The sequence below is a fragment of the Amphibalanus amphitrite genome, unplaced genomic scaffold (assembly GCF_019059575.1).
Source record: "Amphibalanus amphitrite isolate SeventyFive unplaced genomic scaffold, NRLGWU_Aamphi_draft 001006F_arrow, whole genome shotgun sequence".
In the NCBI taxonomy this organism is placed as follows: Eukaryota; Metazoa; Arthropoda; class Thecostraca; order Balanomorpha; family Balanidae; genus Amphibalanus; species Amphibalanus amphitrite.
Genome location: NW_024882500.1, coordinates 57,408 through 85,212, shown reverse-complemented (window position 1 = coordinate 85,212; position 27,805 = coordinate 57,408). Strand labels below are relative to the sequence as shown.

Here is a 27,805-nt window from a genome sequence, read left to right as displayed (position 1 = left end):
TACGCCTATGTAGGGATTTTCAGCGGAATCCTAGGGGTCCGGCGAATCTGTCGCTGGAACTTTGCTGCCCTCTAGCGGGAAAAGTATTAGATGTAGGGTTTAACGGATTGCACCACGCGACTCTACGCCCCAAGTTACCCCTATATAGGGATTTTCAGCGGATTCCTAGGGGTCCGGCGAATCTGTCGCTGGAACTTTGCTGCCCTCTAGCGGGAAAAGTATTAGGTGTAGGGTTTAACGGATTGCACCACGCGACTCTACGCCCCAAGTTACCCCTATGTAGGGATTTTCAGCGGAATCCTAGGGGTCCGGCGAATCTGTCGCTGGAACTTTGCTGCCCTGTAGCGGGAAAAGTATTAGGTGTAGGGTTTAACGGATTGCACCACGCGACTCTACGCCCCTAGTTACCCCTATATAGGGATTTTCAGCGGATTCCTAGGGGTCCGCGAATCTGTCGCTGAACGTCAATGTCAATAATTCGCTAAGTATACAGACGTCTCCTCGAAGAGCATCACTCCATGCAGAATGTTGCCTTCTTCCAGCTTGTTGATTCGAACTGCCGGAATAATGGTTAGGTACGCTGTAATGGCGAACCCCCTCCCGATTCCGTAAAATAAGGGGGCCCCACGTGGCCGTCAGAAGTCACCGAGTGGAATGCCATCACCGAGCTCTGCTGCATGCTTTTTGGAACTAAGATCACGTCTTCTGGGCTGGTTGCGATGTTTCATGGTGTTTGCGGTTGTTCATATGTTCGGTTATGGGGATACCATCGTCGAAAAAGACCTGCACGTGTGCTTGCTCGCTTCTCCAAGCCCTTCAAGAGGAAACGATCTTTTTAACGTCACAGCGGCTTCAACATCTATGATAACAGGTTGATATGCATCAATGCATAAGAGTACATGTTTGAGGTGCTGGTATATCGCTTTCTCATGGCGCGGTAACCTTCGTTGTAAGCTCGCGCCACTGTTTTCGCGAGGATCCTCTGATTTAACTGAATTTTGCCTTTTAGCCCCCCTGGAAAACCGGGGGAGCGGCCGGTGTCAATGCAATAAGTATGTAAGGATGATTCAACATCTTCTCTTCCTCCAACGTTTACGTCTGTTCGATACACACTACTTTCAGCCATTTGATGGAGCATAATTAGAGTATTGGCATGCATGTGCGCGCGGATTAAGTTGATAGTGACTACTTGCTTAAGTCCACGTTCTGTGACCAGCCGACTCAAAATTACAACGCAACCTGCATAGCATGGAAAAGTATTCGTTAGCCTATATTCATGTTCAAAAGTTATCTTAATCACTCAAAAAATAGTCGTTTTAGAGGAAGTTGAAATTTGTCCCAACTTATCTGCCCACCCCTGTACACATAGCACATTCATATATACTTGCTTACAATTGGTAAATGTGGTTGTGGCTAAGAGGTAAGATACTGACTAAAAATAAAAAATAAAAATAAAAAACTGAAAATGGAGGCACCACCAAAATGAAGTGGACGAAATCCGTTGAGTTTTTAATTTTGGGTATAGGTAGGGGCACCACTTCGATTCATGACCCTCCCCTTGGAGTTTTCCTGGATCCGCCCCTGACTGTGTATATCTTCTTCAGTCCTCACAAACACAACAATACCTATACCTACAAATGTGAACTATATGCGAAATGGAGGCACTGAGTTCGTGCTTCGTCATCGAGACCACCGTACGGCGCTCTTGGAATCGTGTTTGCATCTTTTTGTTATTATTTTCCCTGTGGAGTGAGCCGTGAGGTGAGCCGGGCAACCTAATCGGTCCAGCCCCGCCCCGCCGCGCCGGCCGGCCGCGGGGGCGCGGGCGGCGGAGTCCGGTCTCGCCAGTGTAGCTCGAGCAGCGGACGGTGGTGCTTCAAGGTGCCCGAGGTGCCGCCGCCATGCGAGGCGCGGCGCTGCTGCTTGCTGGACTCCTTTGCATTCCCGGTGAGTACCCGGCGCCTGCTCGTCGGATGCGGGAGGTGGAATAGAGGTCGTAAGATGGTAAGACCTAAAAACTTATTCCCGGTCACGAAATGATAAAAGGTTTCTTGTCCACGATCTCGCTAACCGGTTTAGCGGTGTGACCGCGGGCTCCACGGTGACGGTCGGCGGGAGTGACGTGTGTAGCCGGGTCAGTAGGGCGGCCCTGGGGTGCTGTTGACGTTGGGCTGATGCCAGGGGACGCACCTGAGGCAGTGCCCGTGGCCGGAGCCGTCGCGTCTGTCGGCCGCGCCGCGCGATTCTGGGTCGCCACCGGGTGCAGGCGGGCGTGGCCTTGGAGGCGGCGTGGCTCGTCCGACGATGAGGTGTCCGCTCAGGTGGCGCCGACGGGGCGCGGATTTACCTCCTGCCTCGGAAGGACCGTGCTGTTCCGTTAGGACATGTCATGCTTTATATATGTAGTTAGGTACTGTCAATGTCACTGATCGGAACGTTCTGCCAGCGGAACTCAAATTTACATGGCGTACGCACCCCGCTGTTAGACGTAATACGTTCTGTTGGGTGTTGGTTGTTATTTATACTTTCGTGGTCACTGCAGATATATCGTCATATGAAATCAAAGCAGTTTCATTCATTATCATAGATTCGTGGTTCGTGTTAGTGTAGTAAACGCTTACATATGTCTTCTCGCAGTTAACACGCGCCCCCGTTGGGCTGCAGGCGGAGTGCGGACCCTACCACCCGTTGGGGGAGGGGGCGTTTCGCCCCCCCCCCCCTCCCCCTTAGATCTCGGAAAGTTACCGACTGATTTTGACATTTCAAAAGGCATGCAATAGCGCCACTTGAAGACTACCTTCAACCTTGTGCGCACGTTAAACTTTGGACTCTAAATTCTGCCATAGAACTGGAATTGCGCGATGGGAAGGTGGAGGGCAGGGTTACCGCAACAAGCTTCGCTTAGCGATGGCTCTGTCCTTGTAAATCCTTCCTATCAAAAGGTTCGGACTAAATTTATATAAAAAATATCTGCTTTATACCTACTTTGGGAGATATAGACTGAAAAGGAGAAGGGGGCCGTTTCGCCCCCCCCCCCCCCCGGGACGCAGGAGCCGTTTCGGATAAAAAGGCTCATGTTCGTGTAAATCGGTGAGGTTTGATCGGTATGGATACCTACAGCATTATGCGACTTTTTGACCGTTTAGAGCCATGGGTCATAGTTTGACCTCTTGGCTCTTGCTGTGTGTAGTCATTAGCGCCATACAGGAGCTCACCCGGTACATTACCGCACCGTCCATGACCTACTACATTTTGCACCAGCTCACTCGGCGCGGGTGCGTATTTTAAGCTCTGATTTTAAGGATGAGCCGCTGCTGCGTCAGTTGCTGGGAACGGGGTTCTGTCTATCCGGCTCTGTGCAGCCTATCTCCGGCATCCCGTCACCGGCGCCTTGGTCCGGGCCTGCCCAAATTGTGTGACCTAGCCGGAGCAGGAGGGAAATCCTTCAATGTGCATCTGCGAGTTATACGTGTATTGTGCACACTTGTTGGTTGAGCTGTAAACATGAAAGGTACGGGTCCATGCGACGTGTGGAATATACAGCAGAATCCACTTCATAAATCCACCTTGGTAACGCGACGTTTTGGATTTATTAAGCGGTGGCTTTATTGTCCTTAAAATATCTTTATTTATTAACCGGAGTAGTCATTTTCTAAGGCTAACACAAGCTAACACAAGACCCTAAATACAGGCTAACACTTGTCATTGCCCGATTTATTCCAATGAAAGTGACCAGCGCACACTACATATCGTCTGATTTATCTCTGCTCGTCGTGTGCTGCAGCATAAGGACAATGTCTTGCTCGCTGCTCCCGCCTCCCCACATGACGTTTCCAGACTGTCCAATATCCATTGCTGTGGACCTCCCGAGGTCATCCAATGGTTTGTTTATGAATCGCCTAATTGCAAGTACGCAGGACCTCGACACAAACTACAAAGCGCAAACCAAAGCAGGTATGCACATTGCCATAGGCGGCGGAACGGGGAGGGCACCGGGGCACTGTGCCCCCCCTTTGATTTTTGCATTTTAACATTAGCCCTATGGGCGTTGCATGGACAAACCAAAAGTCGACAGTGCCCCCCCCCCTAATTGAGGGTGTTCCGCCACTACCGCACATTGCAATGCACATTGCGCCACAATTGTAAGTATGATAGCGGCTCGGCATAGGTGCTGTGTATGAGGCGACACACACTCACACATATTAGAGAATAGAGATATTAGGGGACCATGATGTTAGAGCGCATGAATGCTTGGTAGCACGTGACTGGCTCACTGGACTGGCCATGCCGAGGGTCAGCCATACACATAGGTATCGCCCGGCTTGACATCACAGCTCTTTATATATATTTATGTCATCAGCCGGCAACTTAATGAGGTGACGAGGTCTTCGGCTTCCCTTAGCTGAATGTGGGAAAGGTGTCCTAGCGAACGAACCAAATAGGAAACGTATATGATAGGGGGCAGGCGAGGCGAAATATACCTAGTTTTCCTGAAATGTTCACATAATGGGAACACCAAGCGAAGGTTGTTATTAAGTAAAGACAAACGGCCACATTCGTTGCCTGTATCCGAAGATGGGCCATTCATAAACATTAAGCACATTTGGCTATTAAACTGTCAATAGATTATGGGACCTGCCAGCGTTGCACAAGCAAACTCTGCTGGATTAACCGACCAAGCTATTGATTTTGTTTTGGGTACCTTTACCGGTTATATGGTTATAAGGCCCTCAGCCCTGCCTTTACCAATGGAAACATGAACTGGGTGTCAACGAGCCAAGTTTAGCGCTTTTCTCGATTCGTATTTACGTGACCTCGATCCTCACCGTTACATGTAAAGCAATGGGGGACGGGCGCAAATGTCTCTTAAATACTGCCTATGTATATGTAGGACGGCCACGGTATGTAGAGAACTTGTAGGGCTTTTTGCCGTCTAGCTCGCGGCGCGACGCAGAGGCTCGTCCAACAAATTTCTCCAAGGGGACGAGTCTCAAGTTCGTTTTATTTTAATTAGCAATGTGTTAATGGCGATATTTATGCCTCTTCGGTGAGGATGCCCCCACCCCTCGATTAACGTTTTCACCTTCGCTGCGGGGTCCCGATCGATGACTGCGGGGTTCGCCGTCCCCCCTAGTTACCACGTTAGACGAATACCTGGCGTGATGTCTGTACCTACTACAACTCTGCTGCCTATGACCCTTCTCTGTGGCGCAGGCTGCTGGTCGCTGCGCCTGTCCTCGCTGGAGGTGCCGGCGTTGCGTCAGCGCGGGCAGACGGCCACCCTGCGCTGTCGGTATGACGTCGAAGGCGACGACCTCTACAGCGTCGCCTGGTACAAGGACGACACAGAGTTCTATCGCTTCCTGCCCACCGCGCGCAAGCCCAAGACTACCTTCCCAGGAGTGGCCGGCATCAATGTGAACGTGAGTACCTAACCAGCCCACCCACAGCACTTCCTTGAGTGGCCCGCACCAGTGTGAACGTGAGTAACCAGCCCAGAGCACTTCCCTTGAAAGGCCCGGAATAGTGTAAACATGAGTAACCAGTCCTAATGCCAGCGACTCAAGGGAAAGGGGTAAGACCCAACGGGTCATGTTATGTAATCCACCTCTACGAGTATTGACACCTCCATCAGTGCCATCCATCGTCCCCCCCCCCCCCAGGCCAGCACCTCGTGTGGCAACCAGGTCAGGCTCATCGCATGGTTGACCGCACATGTAAGCTGATCCCTCGTAAACATCCCACAGCTAGCCATGGGAACTTCCCGACCGATCGCGGTCACATCGAGGGCTTACTCGTAGTCTGTGGACGCTCCATGGGCGCTCGGTAGCCGCCCCAGTGACCGGGCAGGGGGTGCGCATGGCCTCTCGGCACGCGCCGGTATCACCAGCCGGGCCATTACCGGCACCCCGAGTGGCTGATTCATTAGTTGGCCGGTTCCGGTGTCGGCGCCCGCGCGCCTGCCCTCAGACAGGTTTATGGCCGGCTCGCGCAGCGCGCCTCGGCCCCGAGTTTGTTATGACCCGCCGTCTGTCCCACTCCAGCGCACGGCATTGATTCGTGTGTCACTGAGATAGATGCCTACTTCATGTAGGGTTTTCTAAGGGTTCCGTTATAGTAGCTGTTCATGCAACAGCGAGCCTGTGCACTGCACAGTCGCGAGGTGTGCATGAGCGCCGTGCATGCGTCTTGTGTCATGAGGCCCGGGTGGCGGCATTACCCGGGGGGTGTAACGGTCACTGGCGAGGGAGGCGGCGGCTTTTGTTGTGGACCGGATACGGCCGGCACGCCGAGCCGAGGGGAGCGAGTTTTAGATTGGTGTGCCCCTTAAATGACGTACAAGGGTAAAAAGTGCATTGATCAATGCTTCAATATTCATGCCTTGTATTGTAGCCGTACTGCTAAGTGCTAAGGGGAGTCTGACCTCTGATCCACGTACTCAAAGGCTAAGGAGTCTGACATCTGCCCATGTGAAGAAGTCTGAGCTTTGACTCATGAGGAGTCTGACCGAGTCTGACCTTTGCCCTGCTCCCCAGGTGAAGGAGTCTGGCATCTGACCTCCGCCCTCCTCCCCAGGTGAAGGAGTCTGACCTCTGTCCCCCTTCCCAGGTGAAGGAGTCTGACCTCTGACCCCCTCCCCAGGTGAAGAAGTCTGACCCCTGAGACCTCTGTCCCCAGGTGAAGGAGTCTGACCCCTGTGACCTCTGTCCCCAGGTGAAGGAGTCTGAACTCTGACCTCTGTCCCCTAGTGAAGGAGTCTGACCTCTGTGACCTCTGTCCCCAGGTGAAGGAGTCTAAACTCTGACCTCTGTCCTCAGGTGAAGGAGTCTGACCTAATCTGACCCCTGTGACCTCTGTCCCCAGGTGAAGGAGTCGGACGATGTGCGGGTGACGCTCACCTCGCTGTCGGTTTTCAGCAGCGGTCAGTACCGCTGTAAGGTCAACACAGAGGCGCCCGTCTTCGCATCGGTCACCGAGACGACAAACATGCTGGTCGTAGGTGAGAGAGAGCGAGAGAGAGAGAGAGAGAGAGAGAGAGAGAGAGAGAGAGAGAGGAGAGAGAGAGAGAGAGAAAGAGAGAGAGAGGGGGGGGCGGGAGGGAGCACGTGCCGGTGTTGAGCACAAGGCTCATATCGTCAGCCGGTCTGAGCGGCGCAGTTATAAGGGGAGCGAGCGTACCAGAACACTGGGAGACCATTGACAGCAATAGCATCCGTGGAGTAGCATTGCAAAGCAATAATGTAGTCGCAGCGCTGCCGGATATGCGACCCCGCTGTTCTCCGCTGACAACACGAGGGTCAAGTAGGCTGCTGAGTGCTGACCCAGCCCCTTCCAATCCCCAGCGCCACCCGAGTCAGACCCGGTCATCTCGGGGTTCGAGGAGGACCACTGGGCGCCCGGGGACACGCTGCAGCTCAACTGTACGTCGGCCAAGTCGTACCCAGCGGCGCGGCTCCACTGGGCCGTCCACGGCCGGCTGGTAAGGGACTAATAGAGCCGTCGAGACGGAGGGCCGCGCGGTGCGCGACAGCCGTAGGTATGGGTGGTATGGAAGGCACCGCAACCGCCAAACGATGAGCTTTATGCGCGCCGTGTGAAGCGGTCTGTATGTATCACATGCTATATTTGAGCCGATCTGTAACGCACACTGTGTCTATTTTATAGCCCGTCTGTACAGGCGATGACACGTGGGCACTGAGCACCCGACGGTATATTTCGGCAGATCACGAGTGACCTTATGACCCCGCACCGACAGATCTCTAATGAACTAATTCCCTACCAACTGGTGACCTGACCCTGTACCCTCCAACAGATAACTGGTGACCTGCTGACCCCGTATCCCCTGGAGGAGGACGATGAAGGTCTGCAGACTGCCACTCTGGGCCTCCGCCTGCACCTGCGGCCCACGCTGCTGAGGTAACCCCCTCCTCGAAACAGTCGGCAGTCACCCTAAACCGGCGGATCATCTGTCAGACCGCTCGGGTTGATAGCGCGCTAATAAGCGTCTCGAATAACAATGCACTGTCGCAGCCTCATATTACTCGAGTTGGGTGGTTCCCTGGCGGCAATGTTGTTGAGCTGAGCGATCCGTCTCCATGGGGGCGCGGGGGCGGCTCGTCTCAGGCGGGAGGGAGGGGACGCGTAGGGCGGCTCAATTCAGTCAGGGGGAGGATGCGGTGTTCGGTTCGTCTCAATTAGGGGGCGGGGTGCGGAGGTTCGTTCAGGGGAGGGGTGGCGGAGTGGGGGCGTGGTCTCTCTGACCGGCGTGCTCCATTCACAGCAGCGGACCGGTCAAAGTCTCCTGCACGTCGATCGTCTCCAGGAACATCTCCGAGTACGAGTCTCGGCAGCGACCCCCCGGCGGCGACGGCCGCACGACGGAGACGCTCTACACAAACACGACCTCCATACTGGGTACGGAGCAGAGGAGGTGACGGCATGGTGACAGGTTTGAGGCCAGCCGGGCGAATTTGGGATTGATAAAACTTATCAGACCCGGTTCATGTTGATGTTACGAGACACGAGTAGGAAGTTTGGGGGTACGTTCATAAATATTGTGTGCTGGAATCACAGTTCCATAAATAGTTGGCCTATGTGAAAACCATCTCCGCCATTGTTTTTAGGTTTCCGGGTTATAACTACCGGTTCCCCATCCTCACTACCCGGCTCCACCAGCCCACATTTCGCCGCCCCTTTCTCAAAGTGTCCTCCGTCCGGGCGGCGCTGTACCCCGTCGGCAGCCAGCTCCTGTCCCTGACCGGGGTAGCCTGGGCGTGACTATAAACACGGTGACAGAGAACGATCGGCTGCCCGGCCCCGACCGTTATGCGGTCACTAACTGCATTCATTCGAGAAGATAGCCAGTAGCCGGGTAAAGGCTGCCTCAGAAACAGCGGTGATGTGGAGAAAACAGCGACAAGCTAGCTTGTCAATAGTTTGACACACGATGATCAATAGTCATGTGAGAAAACTCAATTTTGCTGGATTCAAATCGAGCGTTTAATGCGTCGTCTGTCGTATTCTAATACACCTAAAGATTATAAAAGAAAAGAAAATGTGGGCAGTGGCGGATCTAGAGGGGGGGCAATGAGGGCCATGCCCCCCCCCCCCCCGCCTTTTGGCCTCCCGGGGGAACCATCACGGAGTTTTTTTTTAATTCATCACGGAGGTCACCGACGGGAGCTTCAACCCAGAGGTCTCCTAAGAGGGCACCATCCAGAAGGTCTATCGGAATAGGGTACCGTTTTCGGGGTCTCCCGGAGGCTCATTTCTGTCCCTCACCTCGGGTGGGGCTATTTCCATCCCGAGGCCCGCGGGGGCACCATCTTGAGTTCTCCGGGGGCACTATCCCGAGTTCTCCGTGAGCACCATCCCAAGGTCGGAGGGGGCACCACCTCGAGGGTCCGGGGGCGCCATCCCGAGGTCTCCGGTGGCAGAGGGGGCACCATCCCGAAGTCTGTCTCCGGGGGCACCATCCCGAAGTCTCCGGGGGCACCATCCCGAAGTCTGTCTCCGGGGGCACCATCCCGAGGTCTCCGGGGGCACCATTCCGAAATCCGAGGCCTGAAGGAGCACTCTCCCGGGTCTGAGGGGGCACCATCCCGAGGTCTCAGGGGCACCATCCCCCTAAGTAAGTGGCCGAAAGCCGTGGATTTTTAAGGGGGCACCACAACGCCGTATGCCCCCCCCCTTGACGAAATCCTGGATCCGCCGCTGAATGTGGGTTGTTAACAATAAAAGTGGAGGCCATTGTTCATGTTTTCTACTTCATCTGACACCGCCTTTCTATTTCAGTGGGCAGCGGTGTCGGCGCGGCGCATCCCTCCACCGCGTTACTGCTGCTGCTGCTCGCAGTAGTGGGTTACACGGCCTCCGTGCCCGCCTGTCCACGGTGGACGTAGCCCTGACCTCGGGCGCAGGCAAGATGACGCAGTGATCAAGTCAGCCCTATGGCGTACAGAGCAAAAACAGGTACCGAACCGAACAGTGCTCAGTGGAGTACCCGACACGGACAGGTACCGGACCGGATGGTGATCAGTGGAGTACCGGACAAGGACAGGTACCGGACAGGGCAGCGATCAGCGGAGCACAGGACAGGACAGGAAAGTGCTCAGTGGAGTACTGGACAGGCATAGTGTCCAGCGGAGTACCGGACAGTGACACCGTACCCGGGAGCGAGGCGTAACGGACCGAGCGAACCTTGCCGAGATACGGCGGAGGCAAGCCTTGCTGAGCCTGCAAGTGTGAAGCGGTCGTGAAGCGGGAACTTGGAGATGTGACAGCCAAGAAACCCGTGAGCAAAGACAAATAGTGTGTGTGAGGAGTCACGGGTGCAATACCCAACTGACTCAGCTTATGCAACTTTCTGAATGATAATTCAGAAAGCCGGCTGGCTGGTTTCGATGGCCTAGCGTTTGTTGCGGTGTATTGCACTGGACTCTACTTTTTAATGCAGTGTATGTGCGAGTGTTTTCACCAAAGCCGAGGGATTGACTTAGATTGTTCGGTTGTGTTGAATAATCTTCTAGTTCTTAGCCCCAATGAGAGGCTAATTTTATAACTTCGCACAGCGCAGCTGCTACCACGCTGCGTCAGGATGCCGAGAGGGGTGAATGCATTACTGACATTTGAGTCTCTCGCCGACATGTAACGGACCGAACGAGCGTGTAGCGAGTGTCGTATGCAAGGGCCCGTGTAAGACACGAGTGACGCGCCGCCTCAACGGGAGTTCCCGACACATATGGTCACGACGAACGCCAATGCCCGCCGCCGTACTATCAGTTGTCACGGCGGTTCGTCCCAGCCGCTCCAGCGAGACAGCCACGCATGCACCGCTGCCATGTCCATTGTCTACTGTCCAGAGAGCACGACGCTTGATGGACGGACTTTGGTCCGGGCGACCGTGAGCCGTCCTTGGACTTGAACGGTAGCGGTCTAGCTCGTATGAGCGCCGAGCCAAGTCGTCGAGTCGCGTCAGGTCCGTAGGTGAGTTTTAGCTGAGTGGAGTGCCTATCGTGCGGCATACTGGCACTACTCAGCACTTGGAGGCGTCGGCGGACCACCAGAGTCGATTTTAGGGGAGGGGCAGTTGGGGTGTAGCTCCCTACGGGATCTCTCTGGCTACCAGCCCGCGTACATAAAGTCAGTTTGTTGTTTGTTTGAGCACAGATGTAGAGATCGACAGCCGCCGTGGCCGGCTAGTGCTTGTCCTGCTGAGTGTGCGCCATGGGAACGAAGCAGACTCGAATACACGTGTGATACGACCTCGACTTGTGAGACACTCCGACGGTAAGGAACGCGTCCCAGGAACAAACCGAAACAGGAAATACGGTAAACGAGATTTGTCGATACGATCGGCACGACGTTCGAGCTTAGTAGAATTGTTAAGCTAACTCCAATGTCACACCTCACATGTCAGATTTTGCGGCCATTACGTGTCGATAAGAATAAAAAAAAAAAATGCGACACTACGTCACTTTATGATGTAATCAAGGTTCAATCTGTCACGCAATATTGTTCCAAGCATTGGAACATTTTTTCGTTTTGTTTTTGTTTCGTTTTTGCTTTCTTCACACCAATTATCATGTTAAAAAATAGCAACAGCCTTCAGCGTTATGCGTAACAAGTAACAACATATGAAGCTTTAAATTTGATAAACAGCCCAAGAACATATTCCCTGGGCATGAGAGGGAAGTTTCGGACAGCGACATACGTTTCCTCGAGGGGGTTTCGATGACGGCAAAACTGTGACAATTTCCAACGTAAAAGCATTTACATTGCACGTTTCATGGGCTAACTTTTCAGGAGGTTTGGCTGCTAAAAGTGACAATAAATGGCTGAGGCAAATCCCAATGTGCATCGTGAATAAATGTGACCCATGTGGTTAGGAAGTCCAATTAAACACCTACCAATAGTTGAATTGAACTGGAAGGAAGGAAGGCTGTGCTATTGAGGAATTAGGGATATTCGGGGAGGGGGGCAGACTGCAAGCAAGAGGCATCCGTGTCTGAATATGTGTTAAAGACTTTAAAGACCCGACTCTGACGTTACATGTATTGGACGAACGGCAGACGCGACCCAGTGACCAGCTCGGATGAAAAACTCCCTCTCAAAGTGCGCACATGATACATGTTCTCGGAATATTACCGGCATCGGTGTTCTGCGATGAACCCCAGCAAACGACTCGCGTCCCTTAGAACTTGAACTCCTTGTACTTCTTGGACTTTTTGTCGTCCTGCTGCGCCTGCTGCCGCTTTCGTTTGTTCTGAGAAACAGAGCAAACCCACGTTAGGGAAGAAATTTATAAATTTCGCGAGCATAACAACCCATTATCACTAATGAGTACTTCCAGCATTAACAAAATGATGGCAGTAAACATGTCTGGGCGGTGTTCCATCGACATCCTCAAACAAAGTATGAATTAATTAGCAGGCGCCAGCTTCCAATAGTTTTCCTACTGAGCCCTCGCCTCGCCACCTACCGCTCAAGAAGGCGGACCCGCCTCTTCAGTCCCCCACTTCTCCGTCCCCCAACCCGAGCCAATCATTTTCATGGAAACGTATTAGCTTCATTACGGAGCGGCGCATTTCCAATGGTTCAGTGACACTTCAATCTCAGATGATTATTGCAATCGTCAATCAAAAGGGACAATACGGCATGCAATATCACGGGCTGTTAAAGTAATGCTGCCTGTCATTAATACAACCGAAGAAAGGGAGGCCACTGGCGATTGTCAAATCAAAGCATTGCATTACTGAAAGCTTGGAATACGAGTTGCTGTTTATGTACCACGCCATGGTTTGTTGGGTCTGGGCCAGTGATACTGCGCTGATTGGCAATATGAGATTAATTAAACCTCTGTTGAGAAAACAGCCGGCTGGACATGTTATCTGTTCGATCTAAAATAAACAACTTTTGCCCACAGATTGAGGAATATTGAACTTCAACGGCACTCAGCAAACCTGAATGCCATCTGTAAATTTGAGCTCAATGATGCAATGGTAAAGGCGCCCGGAGTAGATCACGTCTTCCATAAGCATTTTGACTTTTGAGTACCATGACACTGCCGAGTCATTCGTTTTAAAATCAACTGTTCTCAATTTACACGCCGGCAAGCACCCCCCCCCCCTTTCTATAAACATCTCCAACCCCACACCCACCAGCCCATCCCTCCAATCCCCCCGGCCTCACACCCACCTTTTGTTTGGCCGCATGCTCGGCCACCATATCACTGAGGTCCTCCTTCTCTAGCTGGGTCTCCCGCATGCGCTCCTCGTAGCGCTGCGCCATGGCGTCTGTGTCCACCAGGTCCAGCTCGGACGGGTCCAGCGCCACCTCGACGCCCTCACCGCCCGCGCCGGCCGGTCGCTTGCCGGGCAGATCGTAGGTGTGTGTGGAGGCCATCATGGCGGCGCCGACACGCTCGTTACGCCGCTCAGGCAGCACCTGGTACAGCGACGGCGTCTCGCCTCTGTCCGAACAGCGGGAGAGGGCGTGAGAGAGGCGAGGTGAGAAGACTCAAAGCGCAACACAGTGGAGAGTGGATAAACCGAACGCATACCCTGCCATGTGCAGTGCGCGAGCAAATGCTGCGGCAAAAAAAGGTCAATAGTATAATTCGGTTCTAAACTGACAACATGACATCATTTAACGTAGCTCTGAAAATTTCATGCAAATATAGATTTTCCTGCACACACCGGAACTTGCTCGGGTCCCCATTGTGCTACAAATTCCTGACTGTACTACAATCAGCAACTTCATCTAACAGGCAGGTCGACAAAGGAAGTGCACAGTGCAGAGCATTGACACACTCCGGAAACTCGGGCGTGGCACTGCGGTGCACAGCTCTGCACTGGCAGCTCTCAGTGGCACGCCCATAGTTCAAGGTGATACTCAGCGATATAGTAAACGACACTGTCACCCGCGACGGCCGCTACTCACCCCTCCATTTCGGTCTCGACCTTGCGCTTCCTGAGCTCGATCATCTCCGGAGTTTCCATGCCGGCGGGGATGCTGGTCACCCCCGAGGGCGTGATGAGTCCCTCGGCCGGGGTGACCAGGCCCGACTCCTCCACGCCCTCGCCCTCCTCCTCCTCTGACTCCTCCTCCGACTCGGACTCTTCGGACTCGGACTCGAGCTCGCCCCACAGAGTCCGCTCCACGTCCTCGTCGCCGGCGGCGTTCTGTCGGCCGGGGGGGGCAGCGGGTCACGGCGCCGCCAGGGGTGGAGGGACGCTGGGATACGGGGAAAGAGGGACGGAGGCGAAGGGGAGTCATGTCACTGAGCCGACTACTCGTTTACCATTCCGCTACTTTAAACTTCCGACAAGTAGGAGCAAAGCTTCTAATAACAAGCAAAAATAGGCATCATTACCGATGGATAAAGTCACATGACGTTCTGGGGGAAAAGTTAAAGCAAAAACACTAGGCGACCGGCAATATTTTTTATCCTCTAACCGAACACAAAATCATCGCCGTCCACAGTGAATTATAATCGACGTCATGCTCGTGCTAGTCAGAACCGACACCTCCGACAGCTCTCCTCTCCTACAAGCCCCTAGTCCCCCTCCCCGACAGCGTGACTCACGTCAAAGTCCTTGCTCTGAACGCCGAACACGTCTCCGTAGAGCGGCTTTCCGTGCTCGTCCACCGGCGGCTTGCCCCAGCCGCCGGCGTGGTAGCCGAAACTGCAGCCCTCCGGTATGGGCGCGTTCAGACCGGGGATCTTCAGGTTGGGGTAGCTCGGCGGCGGACCGTACCTGTCACGGGCGGAGAGGCGAGCGGTTAGACGGGGATCAGGTCAGCGCGAGGGGGAGGGGGCACCGAGAGACACTAATGGACGAACAAGCCTTGTTCGACAAGGATAGGATTGATGAACAAGGTTCAGCGACAGCAGTACAAAATAAAACAACACGCCCCCGGCATCATTGCAGCATATCACCATAATCTACCCATCTCAACATACTTATTGTTTAATTACATTTCCAAATAAATTCCGAATAGTAACCCATTCCCGGTACGAGATTAGCGCCCACTAATGGCGCTTACAGAGAACACGCCACCTTTTTCACTTAGCGTCTTGCATCATCCCACCCAAGATTACTTTACTACTCATCCCACCTGGCCATGATCAGTCAGTCGGTCAGCACGAGGTGATCTCATCTCGCCACACTGACCTCTGCATGGCGATCAGCCACGGCGGGGGGATCTTGTTGCTGCTGGCGCCGACAGGCATGCCCAGGGCGGTGCGCAGGTCGTCCGACAGGTCACCCGGCTTCTTCTCTTTGAGTCGCGTCTCGAACTCCTTACCCTCGTAGTAGAGGTCGCCGTGGATTGTCATACGCGGCTTGGTTTGCCACCTGAGGGCGAGAACCGGGTCAATAAGTCGGTCCCAAGGACCAACATGGTAATTAAAGACAGATGGTTATATTCACTCCTCAGAAAGCATCAGGCAATGTGGAAATTGCAACTCCCTACCACATACCATTATAAGAATAGCATTATTCGAACAAATTATTACGCTGATATATCATACATATGCATTACGCAATTCTCACTTGAAAAATGCGTCGTGCAGTTTCTGGTAGTCGATATCGATCTTGCCCATCTTGGGTCGCACCTTCTCCCGCATCTTGGCCTTCATGTTCTTGGCCTCCTCCTTCTCTGCCAGCGCCTGCCTCATCTCCATGATGCCGGTCTTCTTGATGAACTCGGGCAGGTCGAACGGCGGCTTCTCGATACCTCGTTTACCCTGAAGGTACTGTGGTACCGAAAGGATGGGTTGTTAGAGTCGGCAGCAACATAAACCAAATGATTGTGGGTGGGGAGCGGATGGATTGTTGGTAACGGCAGCCATTCAAAATTATTGTGGTGTGGACAGATGGAAAGTTATAATTCTGATAACAACTAAGCTGTGAACATTGTCAGAATTAAAACATTGTCAGAACTAAAACACTGTGCAAAATTAGCTGAGCAATCCCTGTTAGGTAAGATTAAGCCCTGTAATGAGAATCATGAACTAGGTAATGATACAAGGTTACATAAAAACCTGCTAGGAATGCTAAAACATCGTGATATCTCCCACTAACGACCCGGCCTACCTTGCGTTTGAAGCACCAGTGTCGCGGCACGGGCACCGTGTTGCGCGTGCTCTTGAGCGCCACCAGCAGCAGCGGGTCGCGGGAGGTGACGTCGTGCATCTCGACCACGTCCGGCCGCGCCACCTGCTGCTTCAGCTGCGCGATCGTCATGCGCGTCAGCTTCTTCATCTTGCGCTTGGAGATCTTGGGCTGGTCGGTGTCGTCACCCTCGTCGTCGCTGTCGTCGTCACCGTCCAGCAGTTTGGGCACCTGAGGCACCGGCACCGTCAGTCTGGGCAGGGTTACCGTGCAGGGGGCGTCACAGACTGACACGGGGCTCCCAGCTGCCCTATGGGGAGATGGATAGATGAAGCAATACAGTTGCGTGAAGCCGAGGCTCAGATTTCTTTTATTTCGGCTGTTCATACAGCTTGTAGCTGTTTAAATATTGGAAGTCATATCCACACGATACCTTTCAGTCACATCCATCCACCTACACATACCAAATAAAAATATTACACACATGCCTGATCTTCGTCATGTTGATGGATCTTTTCACAGTTACTGAACTTTATGAGTAGCCACACACAAAATAGCTATTGACCACATTGAATTCTCCAGCCCACCCCACCTACAAAGGCTCTGATCCCGACGACCGCCGTCCCTAGACGGTCGGTCACCTTTTTGAGATCCTGCGGCTGCTGGGGCGCCTGGTCGTCGGCAGACGCGTTGTGTCCGTCGCCGCCGCCCTGCTCAGATGACGGTGGCTCGCTGATCTTGAACGTCTCGAAGATGTGCGCGAACTGGCGGTAGAGCGGGTCGGACGGGTCCATTTCTGGCGCGTCCGCCACGTACCTGGCGCACACCGAGCGTCGTCACAGCACCGGTAGCGGCGCACAGTGTACACCCAGCGCCACCGGGGAGATAGTGGACGCACGATAGCAGATACAGAACTGTATAAATAGCACCATAAGTCCTACAAAAACGTCGGCTAAGCAGCTATGCAATATATATGTCTAGGAAACTTAATGCGAATCGAAGACATTACGCCGCATACCCAAGCAGATTGTGTACACTCACTCTATCTCGACATCGTCTGCGCTTTCTGTGTCGGCCTTCTGGCTGGTACCGTTCTGCTGTACGGCACGGGGGCGCTTCTTCTTCTTTTTCTTCTTCTTGCGCAGCTCCTTGCGCTTCTTCTGCTTTTCCTCGCGCTGCTCCTTGGCCCGGGCGGGATCCTCGCGGATTTTGGGCGGCGGCGGTGCCTGCGGCATGGCGGCCAGGCCCTCCGCCTCTGTGGAGGATCACCGCCAGTCAGTGATCGTTAACACTATACTTATCAGCAGCAGGTACCGATTTTAGAGAGGAAGCAGCCAGCTGTCCTTTGCGAAGAATCAGTCGGGCCTACATCTTCATGTCGGACCTGTAGCTTTATCATGAAATGCTGATTAGAGCAAAAGTTGAATATGTAAATGTGTCTTCATTATTGAGATACCTACGACAAAGGTAGCAAATCCACTTGTGCAATGAATCCTAAAATCAAATCATTTACCAGCCATACATCCATGCCCTTCATCCACTGTCCACATACGATCCCCTGCAAAGCTCTGCGGGCTGCAGCCCCACCCCATTCAGAATGCCCTCTGATGGCACTCGCTCACTGTCCCCCGGGTGACGTACCGATCCGTTCCAGCTCGCTCAGTTCCACGCCCACCTCCTTGGCCCGCTCCAGCTTGTAGTTGAGCGCGCGCTCCAGCACGCCCGGCAGCTGAACGGCCGGTTTGGCGTCGGACGCCGGCTCAGACGACAGCTGCCGGCGCACAGGCAGAGCGTTAGAAGACGTACACAGACGGGTGGAATGCAAGCACAGGCTGAGGTGTAGCGTCTGGCATAGTTATAAATAATACACCAATGACTTAGACAATCACAGGGGTGGGCAATTACCCATCAAATGAAATCACATGGAGAATCGCATTATGAATACTGGTGCCAAACTACCTGACTGGCTGGACAACCAGTCTTTCTTTATTTATTGGGGCTTTTGGGCACGACGACTACAAGAGTCCGTGCCGCCTTCGCCTCCCCCCAGGGCCGACTGGCTACGCCTTAGGAGTGGAGGGAGACGACAACAGCAACAACAATTACAAAAGTCATTTTGCAGGCATTCTTTCTAACCAAAACGTACAGGTAAGGGAAGTGACAAACAAAATACGACCCAGCCATGAGCGACGGAGATAAGTTCACGCACGTGATACACCGATGCAGTGGTATGTGGGGACGGCATACCGAGCTGATGTTGGCGGCATGGACATACCCAGCTGATGTTGGCCGGGGGTGACACGGACGTACCGAGCTGATGTTGGGCGGGGGGGGGCACGGACGTACCGAGCTGATGTTGGCGGCATGGACATACCCAGCTGATGTTGGCCGGGGGCGGCTCGGACGTACCGAGCTGATGTTGGGCGGGGGCGGCACGGATGTACCGAGCTGATGTTGGCCGGGGGCGGCTCGGACGTACCAAGCTGATGTTGGGCGGGGCGGGGGCGGCTCGGACGTACCAAGCTGATGTTGGGCGGGGGGGGGGCACGGACGTACCGAGCTGATGTTGGGCGGGGGGGGCACGGACGTACCGAGCTGATGTTGGGTGGGGGGGGGGGCACGGACGTACCGAGCTGATGTTGGGCGGGGGCGGCACAGACGTACCGAGCTGATGTTGGGCGGGGGCGGCACGGATGTCAGGCTCGGTGGTGGTGGCACCGACGGCAGCCCCGATGCCGACGGCGGCGGCTCGGAGCGCAGCAGCGGCGGCGGAGGCCCAGACAGCGGCGGCGGGCCGGAATGGTCCGACATGACTGGGCTGGATGATGCCAGAGACAGATACACAACCTGAAAAGAACAGTACAGCAGAAGTTAACCCGCGCACCGACGGGGGGGGCGGTTATCCTCTCCCCCCCCCCCCCCGAGGTTTTTCGTGAATAGCGGGAAAACCGCGGCGCGTAGCGCCACGAAATTTGGCATGACCATTCTCTCATCAATTTTACACATGGTGTGCAAGTTTAAACCTCCAAACTTTTAAGGTCAGGTCACCAGGTCACTTGGATGACCCAACCTCAAGTCACTTTTTTGCAACTTTGCCACAGTGTCAGAGCTACAGTAGATGACGGAGGCCTTTGAAAGTCGCAGGATGTTCTTAGGTCATTGGTAGCTACAATTTGTATATCTCGGAATTTCGATATCGATGACCTAAGGTCAGGTCAATTTCTCGACCTCCCATTATAAGTCAATGGGGGAAAAATCAACTCCCTGTTTTTCCACTAAAACGCGTCGGAATGGCCCCATATACCATACATCACTCCCCATCATGCCTGCGCCCTGCTATGCCAACGAAACAGTTGAGGGCGCCTGCTTTGCCGGGAACATTTCTCTGAGGTGCATGGTGATGACACTCTTGATACCCCTGACCTCCCTCTGTCGTGGGAAGTCCAACTGCTGCAGACCGCTGCTCCAGTGCGATTCTTTTTGAGCGGGCTGGATGCCACATTTCGAATGGGGAGATGTCACTGCGGAATTCGAAACTCCCAAGTGGCTTTATTAAGCGGAGTACGTGGATTTATTCAGCGGATTTATTAACTATGGGTATCTATGGAGAAAATCCGGTAACAGCTGAAGCGGCCACAATAAGCGGCTGGATTTATTATCCGTGGATTTATTAAGCGGATTCCACTGTAACTCCTCACAGGAACTAGATACAACCGCGCGGATGGTCTCATTGTGTTCAGCTCGTCAAGGCGCATCGAATGATATACATGATGACCTCGAGGTCACGTGACCTGAGGTCAAACTTTGACCTTGACCTTTCGAGGTCAACATACAGGGTGATCGAAAAAAGTGTCACCCCTAACTTAAAATCTACATAACTCGCGACTGGTCGGTCGGATGACTTCGCGCCAGGCAGCATCGGAAAGAGCAGGCAATTTTTTTCAACTGAATGTATTCATGATTGTTTTCTATTCCAAATCATGTCCCCATTAGGGTGTGTCACTTGAAACGAAACAAACGGAAAATGTGCTAAAAACTTGCGCATGGACTAGAAATGAAAGGCCCTGGCGGTAAAAGTTTCGAAAAATCAAAATTCGTGCGGCGCCAGCCATTTTTGTTTCGCCCATATATAACCCATATACAGTCCAATGCGCCTGAGAGTATATATGCGTTCCTTTCTACACAGTCGTGTCCGTAATGAAAAATGGCAAGTGAAACGACGTTCTACACATCAATTGACATCCATTTAGCATGATTTCTAAAAATCGTAGCCTCAAGTCTCCCCAGGTCAGGTCACCAGGTCCCCTCAAATGACCTTTTAAAGGCCTTCGGTATCAAATGCACGAGTCAGGCCCGAATGTTTTCTTTATTTCCAGTAAAACCCGACCAGAAACCAATAACTACGCAGAATAAATGCTTGATTTCTCCAAGGTATCACAGCATAACAATGTCTTCCAATGTTACGATTCAGAAACACACGACAGGCAGGTAAAACTGGTAAAATGCGACCATTCCGGTACAAAGTCCCAGTAAGTACTGAGTACTCTGCTCCAAAGCAAAACACAACAGCTCGACAGTGCAAGCGATGTCAGTGTTGGCAGCTACCGCGGGATGTTGGCAGCTACCGCCCGATCGCCCTCACGAGCCACCTCAGCAAGCTCGTCGAGAGGCTGGTCCTGGGACGGCTGCGCCACATCGTGGAACGCGACCGGCTGGTCCCCGCCGAGCAAGTGGGGTTCCGCGCTGGACGGTCAGTGGAGGACAGCATCGGACGCCTGGTCCAACAAGTACAGGACGGCTGGAACCTCCCCAAGTCCCGCAGCAAGCGCGCGGCCGACGGCACCACCGCACAGAATACGTCCTCCTGGCCTTCGACTTCGCGCGAGCCTATGACACCGTGGACCATTGCCTGCTGAGAGTCAGCCTGATGGAGATGGGGGTACCCAGGTGCCTCTACAACTGGACGTGGCAGTTCCTGCGCGACCGCCGAGCGACGGTGGAGTACCAGAGCGCCACCAGCGGCGAGCGGGTGTTCAGGGCGGGCCTGCCTCAGGGCAGCGTCCTGTCCCCGGCCCTGTTTTTGTTGTGGGCCGCCCCACTCGCCGCGGAACTGCAGAGTCCCAGGCACCACGGCGTTCCTCTACGCGGACGACACAGCCGCCCTCTGCGCCGGTAACGACATTCAGGTCGCCCGGCAACGAGCGCAGCAGGCTGCGGACACCCTCGCGCAGTGGGCCCAAGCCAACAAGATGACGGTGGCGGCCAGAAGACACAGGCTCTAGTCCTGTCCCAGTGGCCCCGCGATGCGGCTAACTGCTCCGTGAAGGTGGCAGGTGAAACCGTAACTGCGGGCGATCAGCTGAAGCTGCTGGGAGTCACCCTGGACCGGCTACTTCACTTCGGCCCCCACTGCCGCAGCCTGAGACAGAGAGTCCGCCCAAGGACTGCCCATCTGAGGAAGCTGACCGCCCCATGGGCTCAAAAACCAGTCAATGTGCGGCTTTTACGTGAAACGAAATTCACCGAACGGGAACGGACACCGCTGAACGAGAACAATGAGTATCGTAACTCAACATGACACACACCTTACACATTACACATGGAGTGTATGTATGTTGTTCACTGCAGACTGTTTCTCAGCTGACCTTAGGCAAGGCAGACTTTATCAGATCTTCCTTGCAAACATGCGGCCTCATTATTCACAAATTCGCCGGTAACTAGCGAAACATTGCGACAACCTGCACTACCGGATTATCAATTTTATGCAGCGGTAACCATGGAACAGTTAAGAAAAATGCTCACGTGAGCTGTCACGTGAGCTGTCAGATCAAAAACTCTGTCAAAAGTACAAATTCGCACAACCAAACTTTTGAACACGCCAAATTGCGTCCTTAACATACTTTTTGAATAGCCACATCTTCGTTTGTGGCATAAACCATGCATATTTACATCCATTCAAAAGGAAATTGTATGCTCTTTCTTATGCTGCCTGGCGCAAAGTCGCACGACCAACCAATCGCGAGTTATATGGCTTTTAAATTAGGGGTGACACTTTTTTCGATCACCCTGTATATATGATTTGATGCGGATTGACGAGAGGATCACGATGATGCCCTTAGTTTGTTCCTAGCTTGGCCAATTCGAACGTTATTCGAGAAAAACTCTCCATATCTAGGCTCTAACGCCGCCATTTTGACTTTTTTACCCCTGTGAGGTCATCTTTGACCTGACCTGAAAATAACCTTCGTAAAAATTGTAGACCTTGTCCGTGCGTACCCCATGCCGTTTACCGCTTGTCGCTATCTTGCTTCGTTCTCGAGAGCTCGGGGGGGGGGGCGGTCATCCGCCCCCCCCCCCTCCCCCCGTCGGTTGTAAGTTGGCGCAGACCCCCGTCGGTGCACGGGTTAAGGGCAGAACAAAATATTCTTACTCAATACCAAGAGCAAAAGATCATGTAGCAGTTTGGGAGCGAGGGGACATATGACTAATTGCTCACCACACAAGTTCAGTGGAAATATTTGTCTTCTGGGTCAGCCAGAACAAGTCAGGTTCAAGCTTCTTTGGTGTTACGAGCTCATTATTTGATAAACACTAACCAGACTGCAGAATAAATATGACAAGACATAACAAGACCATGAGCTCCACCAGTTCACAGACTCCACACCAACCAGCCTAGATATCCACACTATCCAGCAGTCAGCACTGAACAAACCTTAGAATATTTACTACTGAATCTAGGCATCAGCACTTGATAGGAGACAATATAAAATATCAATTCATGATTCCCTATTTGCTGGTCCCTGCCTGTCAGGACACATTGTGTCCCAGCACACTGACAGATCCAATCCATACAGTAAAGTATGGATTGTAAAGTAAACATATTGGATCCATACAGATCCAATATGTTTTTTCAACATAGCTGACATGTCACCCTATCTGCCTGAGCACTTGGAGAGCCCGACAACAAGCCTTGCTTAGTGGGGTGCTCCGAGTGTCTGGGCTACCTGACCCACATGCATGACTTGACCATGATATGATGATGATTTTGCCATTAATGCAAGAACCCTTAACCAACCTTCCCCAGTGACCAAGCCTTTTTCTCCTATTGGTTTCTATGTATGAATGTTACGAATGTGAGCGAGTGAATGAGGAGGGGCTTTCAGTAGAGGGCAGTCACCACTGTTTGCAGTGTTGACTACTTTGCTTATATAACCATACTAACCCTAGACTCTCTCTCTTTCTGCCTTTTTATGTTGCATTTCATTTCCTAGCTGGGAGTGCCGTGAATTGAAATTTTAAGTTATTCTGGTGTTAACGTAAGGTTCTGTGTGTCGCGGGATAGAGGGAGGGGGCACTCCTGGTCACCTGATAATGGGTGGCGGGACTGGCGGCTTAGAAAAAAGTGTGCTGGCTGAGTTTAGAGTAGGTACTATGTGCATGGGATTCTGTTGGACTTGTCTATCATTCTTGGGGACTTGCAAACAGGACAACAGGACAGGACTTTGACTTGTAGATATAACGAGCATTGCTTGCATTGCAGGCTAGGCAAGCATTTATGCAAATGCACTGTGTCTTACTAATTGCTACCTAATTATTTTTTTATAGAAATTTTTAATGTATACCTAAATTTCGTCTGAATAGATGAATGGGTGGCTATGAGCCCGGGTGCCCCGCTAAGCAGTGCTGTGCTTGTTACGAATGACACCACAGACCCGCCACCACGCCTTGCCCGCACGGGTCCACGTCAAAACAGCTAGTGACTATTGAGCTAGTGACTTTTGAGCTAGTACAAAAGAGCTAGTGCTTCAAAACAGCTAGTGACAACACAGCTAGCGCCAAAATAGCTAGTAATGCAAAATAGCTAGTGCATTAAATCAGCTAGTGACTAAACAGCTAGCGTCAATATAGCTAGTAGAGCAAAATAGCTAGTGCTTCATTATAGCTAGTCATAAGCGTAGGAACCATGGGTGCAGTGGGTGCAGTTGCACCCACAATAATTCTCCAGTGGGTGCAGACAATGTATTCTGCACCCACAATAATCTGGAACAAAACCCCCTTTTCTCATCAACACTAATTCCCATGCAGCACAACAAATTCAGGATAGTTTGCCCACTTTCCACCTTTAGAAGCGTTTGCTACTGTGATGGTCTTCAAAACTTACATTTGCGCTCAAGTAAAAAAGGAAGCAACGGAACACATGTGATTGAACACATACCGATGACCCACTGTCAAAAGTTTTAGCCCGATACCTATCTTCGAAAATGGCTAAGTTAGCCGCATTTAGGTACTTTTTGCGGTAGTCAATATTGACATTATCAACGCTTCTAAATACACTTATCATCGGTAGGTACCTTTTCGACATGGTACACCCTCAAAGCTCACAAGGAGCCTCCGCTCGGGTGCCGCTCCCTACCCCCTCCCCCCCCGGCTTCACCGGCCATGGCTGGATTGCTGCACCCATGCACCCACAATGTTCCAGCCGTTCCTACGCCCATGTAGCTATAGAAATCGCTAGCGTCGACTAATAGCTAATCCTAAGCAAAATAGCTTATTCGTAGAGCAGCTATTATAGATTCTTTCCCGACGAAGAGTCCCCACGGGTAGAAGGAGCAGAAGAGCACCGTAGTTTGACAAAATTATTTGGAATGCTAGGAGGGCAGAGGACGGGATCCCTAGGACAAACAACAAATTAGAAGCGGGGCACCGGGGAATTAAAGAGATGGCATATCGCGGGAAATACATATTTACAGTCATAGATATCTTGCATTTTGAAGCGAAGTGAATGGGAAGGGAACAGAGGTCCAACGAAATTGCTATTTTGACGATAGCTATTTCGTCACTAGCTGTCTTGAGGCACTAGCTCTTTATGCTTCACTAGCTACTTTGACGCTAGCTGTTTTGTCACTAGCTGTTTCTAAGCACTAGTTTTTTTGCTTCACTAGCTATTTTGACGCTAGCTGTTTTGTCACTAGCTGTTTTGAGGCACTAGCTGTTTTGTACTAGTTCAAAAGTCACTAGCTCAAATGTCACTAGCTATTCTGACGTGCACCCGCCCGCACCCGGTTCACCGGTGCTAATTTAGATTGAAACTTTAACGTGCCTCAGGTAGATGGCGGCATGGTCCTCCCGGGTCTAGTGTGGCCCTCTCTCGCCAGTTGCCAGCTCAGTAGGCGGAACTATGGTCAAGCGTACCCATTTTCGGGAACGCATTTTCGTTCCCATGTTTGGGAACGATAAACCCAAATATGGGAACGCCATGTAGGAATTATTTCAAACAAGAAAAAGAACCGTTAAATGACGTCCAAAAAATATAAAACGATCGTGAATCGCCTGATATTTGTCTCAATATTGTTGCGAAAGAGTTCGATATTGTAAGGCCCATCGTAGTTTCAAATCGTTCCCCTATTTCTAAAGCAGTCCATCATCCGGGCCGCGAACCCAAATTTGGGAACGCTCTCGTTCACTGGCGCTGCAAGCGTTCCTTATTATGGGAACGGCGTACCCAAATTTGGGAACGATTTCAACGACGCCTTTCAGGGGCTCTTTTTATTAACAATCATCACGTCCAACGCCGCAAATTATTGTTAACACAACAATCATCAGATGACCTTTCCGGCAGGACCGTCGCATGTTTCGCCCGGTCTTCTGCGCTTTTATTCCCGTCGATCTCGCAGCGGGCACGCCCCCCTCTGCACGATTATGTAATTCACAACGCTCAGCGATGTTCAACAAGGTCTTCCATACCTATATCCACCGTCCGCGCCGAGGGTGGAGACATGTCAAGCACCTGTCTGTTTATCACCGATAGTTGACGAGCACAAGGAAGTATCCAAAAATGGGAACGCTGAATATGTTACACCCTCAAAACACCTAGTCCCATGGAAAATCTAGTTTTTTCCTTTCTTAATGAGTGTAAGTGGCAAAAGGCCTGGTAGGATGGGCACGAGGAATGATCGAAATCAGCATAAAAATTATAAATAAGCCACACAGAGCGACCTATATAAGAGAAATTCCCCCAAAACGATCATGCTTAGAAACACGGAAGACAAAAACCACGCTCATGACGCTCCTTATAAAACAACGCTAAACAGCTAGCATCCAAATAAAATATGTCTTTCCGGGCTGATAAAATACAGCTGAATAATTTTGAACCACTGAAACTGAGTTTACAACAGTAGTTCGGTAAAATCACTGACGTTCCACGCGGTCGTGCGCCCCGACACCAAAAGTCAACAATATTACCTCGGGACTGTCCGCGTGTTCGCTTGCATATGTCAGCATCTAGTGTCGCTAGAATGAAACTTCATAACCAGGCGAAAATTATTATACTTGACCTCAAAATATAAAAAAACGCTTCATTTTCCTTTAAATTGCATGTTAAATGTAGCATAACCCATGTTTTCACCATTCCGTCATTTCAAAAAATCATTAAAAATATCATTCGACGGTCAATTTCCTTGTTCAACGGTCAGATTAAAGATAATTTTATTGAGATTTAGTAGATACTTAAATTAGCGTGCACTTTTTTGAGACGTGATGCACTAATGAGTTTTAGTGGGCGAACGGCCGAAAAATTACCTTCCGTTCTCATAAATGGGAACGCCCGTTCCCATATTTGGGAACTCCGCTCCCAAAAATGGGAACGTTCCTATATTTGGGTACTCATGACCATAGTTCCACCTACTGAGCTGGCTTAATAGGAATGCGGGTCAAACAACGTGGAGCTTCCCGTCCGCGAACTTGCTGCAACTTGCTGCTGAGTTAGGAAACGGACGCCCTATCCACTAGGTCATGGGGAGTGAATTAATGTTATTTATTAACACTGAGCCTCAGGTTGAGGTACCTACCTATCCTAGATCCTAATGCTTCCTCTGGCTCCGAGACTTCGACTTGAACGTTATTGTTATGTTCAGCTCCTAATGAACATTACATCATGATCAATATCAGTCCCATTTATTCTGTAATAATGTCTTGCACTGGCGGTTCTCCACCAAGATATAAAAACGCGCGTGGCCAATGTTTATGAAAAATAATAAATGTTGACGTCTAATTTCCAATGAGCACACACGCCAAACACACGCAAATATAAATTGACTCATTTTCGACGCGCTGCGCCAAAGAGATGCTGGCGGCAGTAATACGCGGCTAGTAAAAAATAGTACGCGCAATCAATTGCATATTCGAATGTTCGTATGTCCTTCGTATATTTATATGAGTGAAACAAAGTAAGTACTGAATATTATATGTTTCATGCACAAAATACTCATTAAATAAACAATCCAACATCTAGTGCTATCTTAGTATATGCCGCAGACGGCTGTTAGTATTGTTGCTGCAGGGACGTAGCCAAGGGGGGGGGGGGGGCGGAGGGGGCGCCCACCCCTCCCTAGGGGATTTCAGGAGGTCCCCCGAAAGGATTCAGGCCAACGTGGGCCGAAGGCCCACGTTGGCCTGAATCCTTTCGGGCTGAATCCAACGTGGGCCGAAGGCCCACGTTGGCCAAAATCACGTCGGAGGCGAACGAAATTGACCCGGGAATCTAAAAAATGACGTCAGGACAATCAGGGCCCTCTGACCAGCCTGACAAGTGACAGCTAGGGCCCTTCTCATCTCCTGTGAATAACCACTAGTGTCTGTGTCTGACCGCTAAGGCCCCTCTGACTCCTCAGTAGAGAGGAGGCCCTCTG

At 51.9% G+C, this 27,805-nt stretch overlaps 2 protein-coding genes across 8 annotated transcripts; one reads left to right on the top strand and one right to left on the bottom strand.

Annotated features, from left to right (window-relative positions):
* The first annotated feature begins 513 nt into the window (after positions 1-513).
* On the top strand, positions 514-11,264 carry LOC122369103 (cell adhesion molecule 3-like). Of its 5 annotated transcripts, none has more exons than XM_043343537.1 (8): positions 514-570; positions 1,605-1,947; positions 5,215-5,423; positions 6,865-7,000; positions 7,344-7,480; positions 7,814-7,917; positions 8,282-8,415; positions 9,796-11,264. In XM_043343537.1, exons 2-8 carry the CDS (start codon positions 1,902-1,904, stop codon positions 9,900-9,902), a joined length of 873 nt encoding a protein of 290 aa, XP_043199472.1. In that variant the 5' UTR covers positions 514-570; positions 1,605-1,901; the 3' UTR covers positions 9,903-11,264. The 5 variants fall into 5 exon arrangements, with proteins under 5 accessions (XP_043199472.1, XP_043199470.1, XP_043199471.1 ...); XM_043343535.1 differs by having other exon boundaries at positions 535-570; positions 1,751-1,947; XM_043343536.1 differs by having other exon boundaries at positions 565-608.
* Positions 11,265-12,042: 778 nt separating this feature from the next.
* On the bottom strand, positions 12,043-27,221 carry LOC122369099 (splicing factor 3B subunit 2-like). Of its 3 annotated transcripts, XM_043343526.1 has the most exons (13): positions 26,962-27,202; positions 26,799-26,801; positions 18,783-18,965; positions 17,760-17,889; positions 17,160-17,373; positions 16,760-16,934; positions 16,101-16,349; positions 15,558-15,760; positions 15,177-15,359; positions 14,588-14,759; positions 13,942-14,183; positions 13,198-13,471; positions 12,043-12,265 (listed from the first exon to the last, which is right to left on the bottom strand). In XM_043343526.1, exons 3-13 carry the CDS (start codon positions 18,927-18,929, stop codon positions 12,194-12,196), a joined length of 2,061 nt encoding a protein of 686 aa, XP_043199461.1. In that variant the 5' UTR covers positions 18,930-18,965; positions 26,799-26,801; positions 26,962-27,202; the 3' UTR covers positions 12,043-12,193. The 3 variants fall into 3 exon arrangements, with proteins under 3 accessions (XP_043199461.1, XP_043199460.1, XP_043199462.1); XM_043343525.1 differs by lacking the exon at positions 26,799-26,801 and having other exon boundaries at positions 26,966-27,221; XM_043343527.1 differs by lacking the exons at positions 18,783-18,965; positions 26,799-26,801; positions 26,962-27,202 and adding an exon at positions 18,429-18,443.
* Between the last annotated feature and the right edge of the window lie 584 nt (positions 27,222-27,805).

Excerpts from the sequence above, each read along its gene's own strand:
- LOC122369103 (XM_043343534.1), top strand. The coding sequence starts at position 3,723 with ATGAAAGTGACCAGCGCACACTACATATCGTCTGATTTATCTCTGCTC. Across the intron at positions 3,955-5,214 it reads CAAAGCGCAAACCAAAGCAG|GCTGCTGGTCGCTGCGCCTG; the intron begins GTATGCACATTG and ends TCTGTGGCGCAG. Across the intron at positions 8,416-9,795 it reads AAACACGACCTCCATACTGG|TGGGCAGCGGTGTCGGCGCG; the intron begins GTACGGAGCAGA and ends TTTCTATTTCAG.
- LOC122369099 (XM_043343525.1), bottom strand. The coding sequence starts at position 18,929 with ATGTCGGACCATTCCGGCCCGCCGCCGCTGTCTGGGCCTCCGCCGCCG. Across the intron at positions 14,760-15,176 it reads TGGCTGATCGCCATGCAGAG|GTACGGTCCGCCGCCGAGCT; the intron begins GTCAGTGTGGCG and ends CGCCCGTGACAG. Across the intron at positions 14,184-14,587 it reads TTCAGAGCAAGGACTTTGAC|AACGCCGCCGGCGACGAGGA; the intron begins GTGAGTCACGCT and ends CCCGGCCGACAG.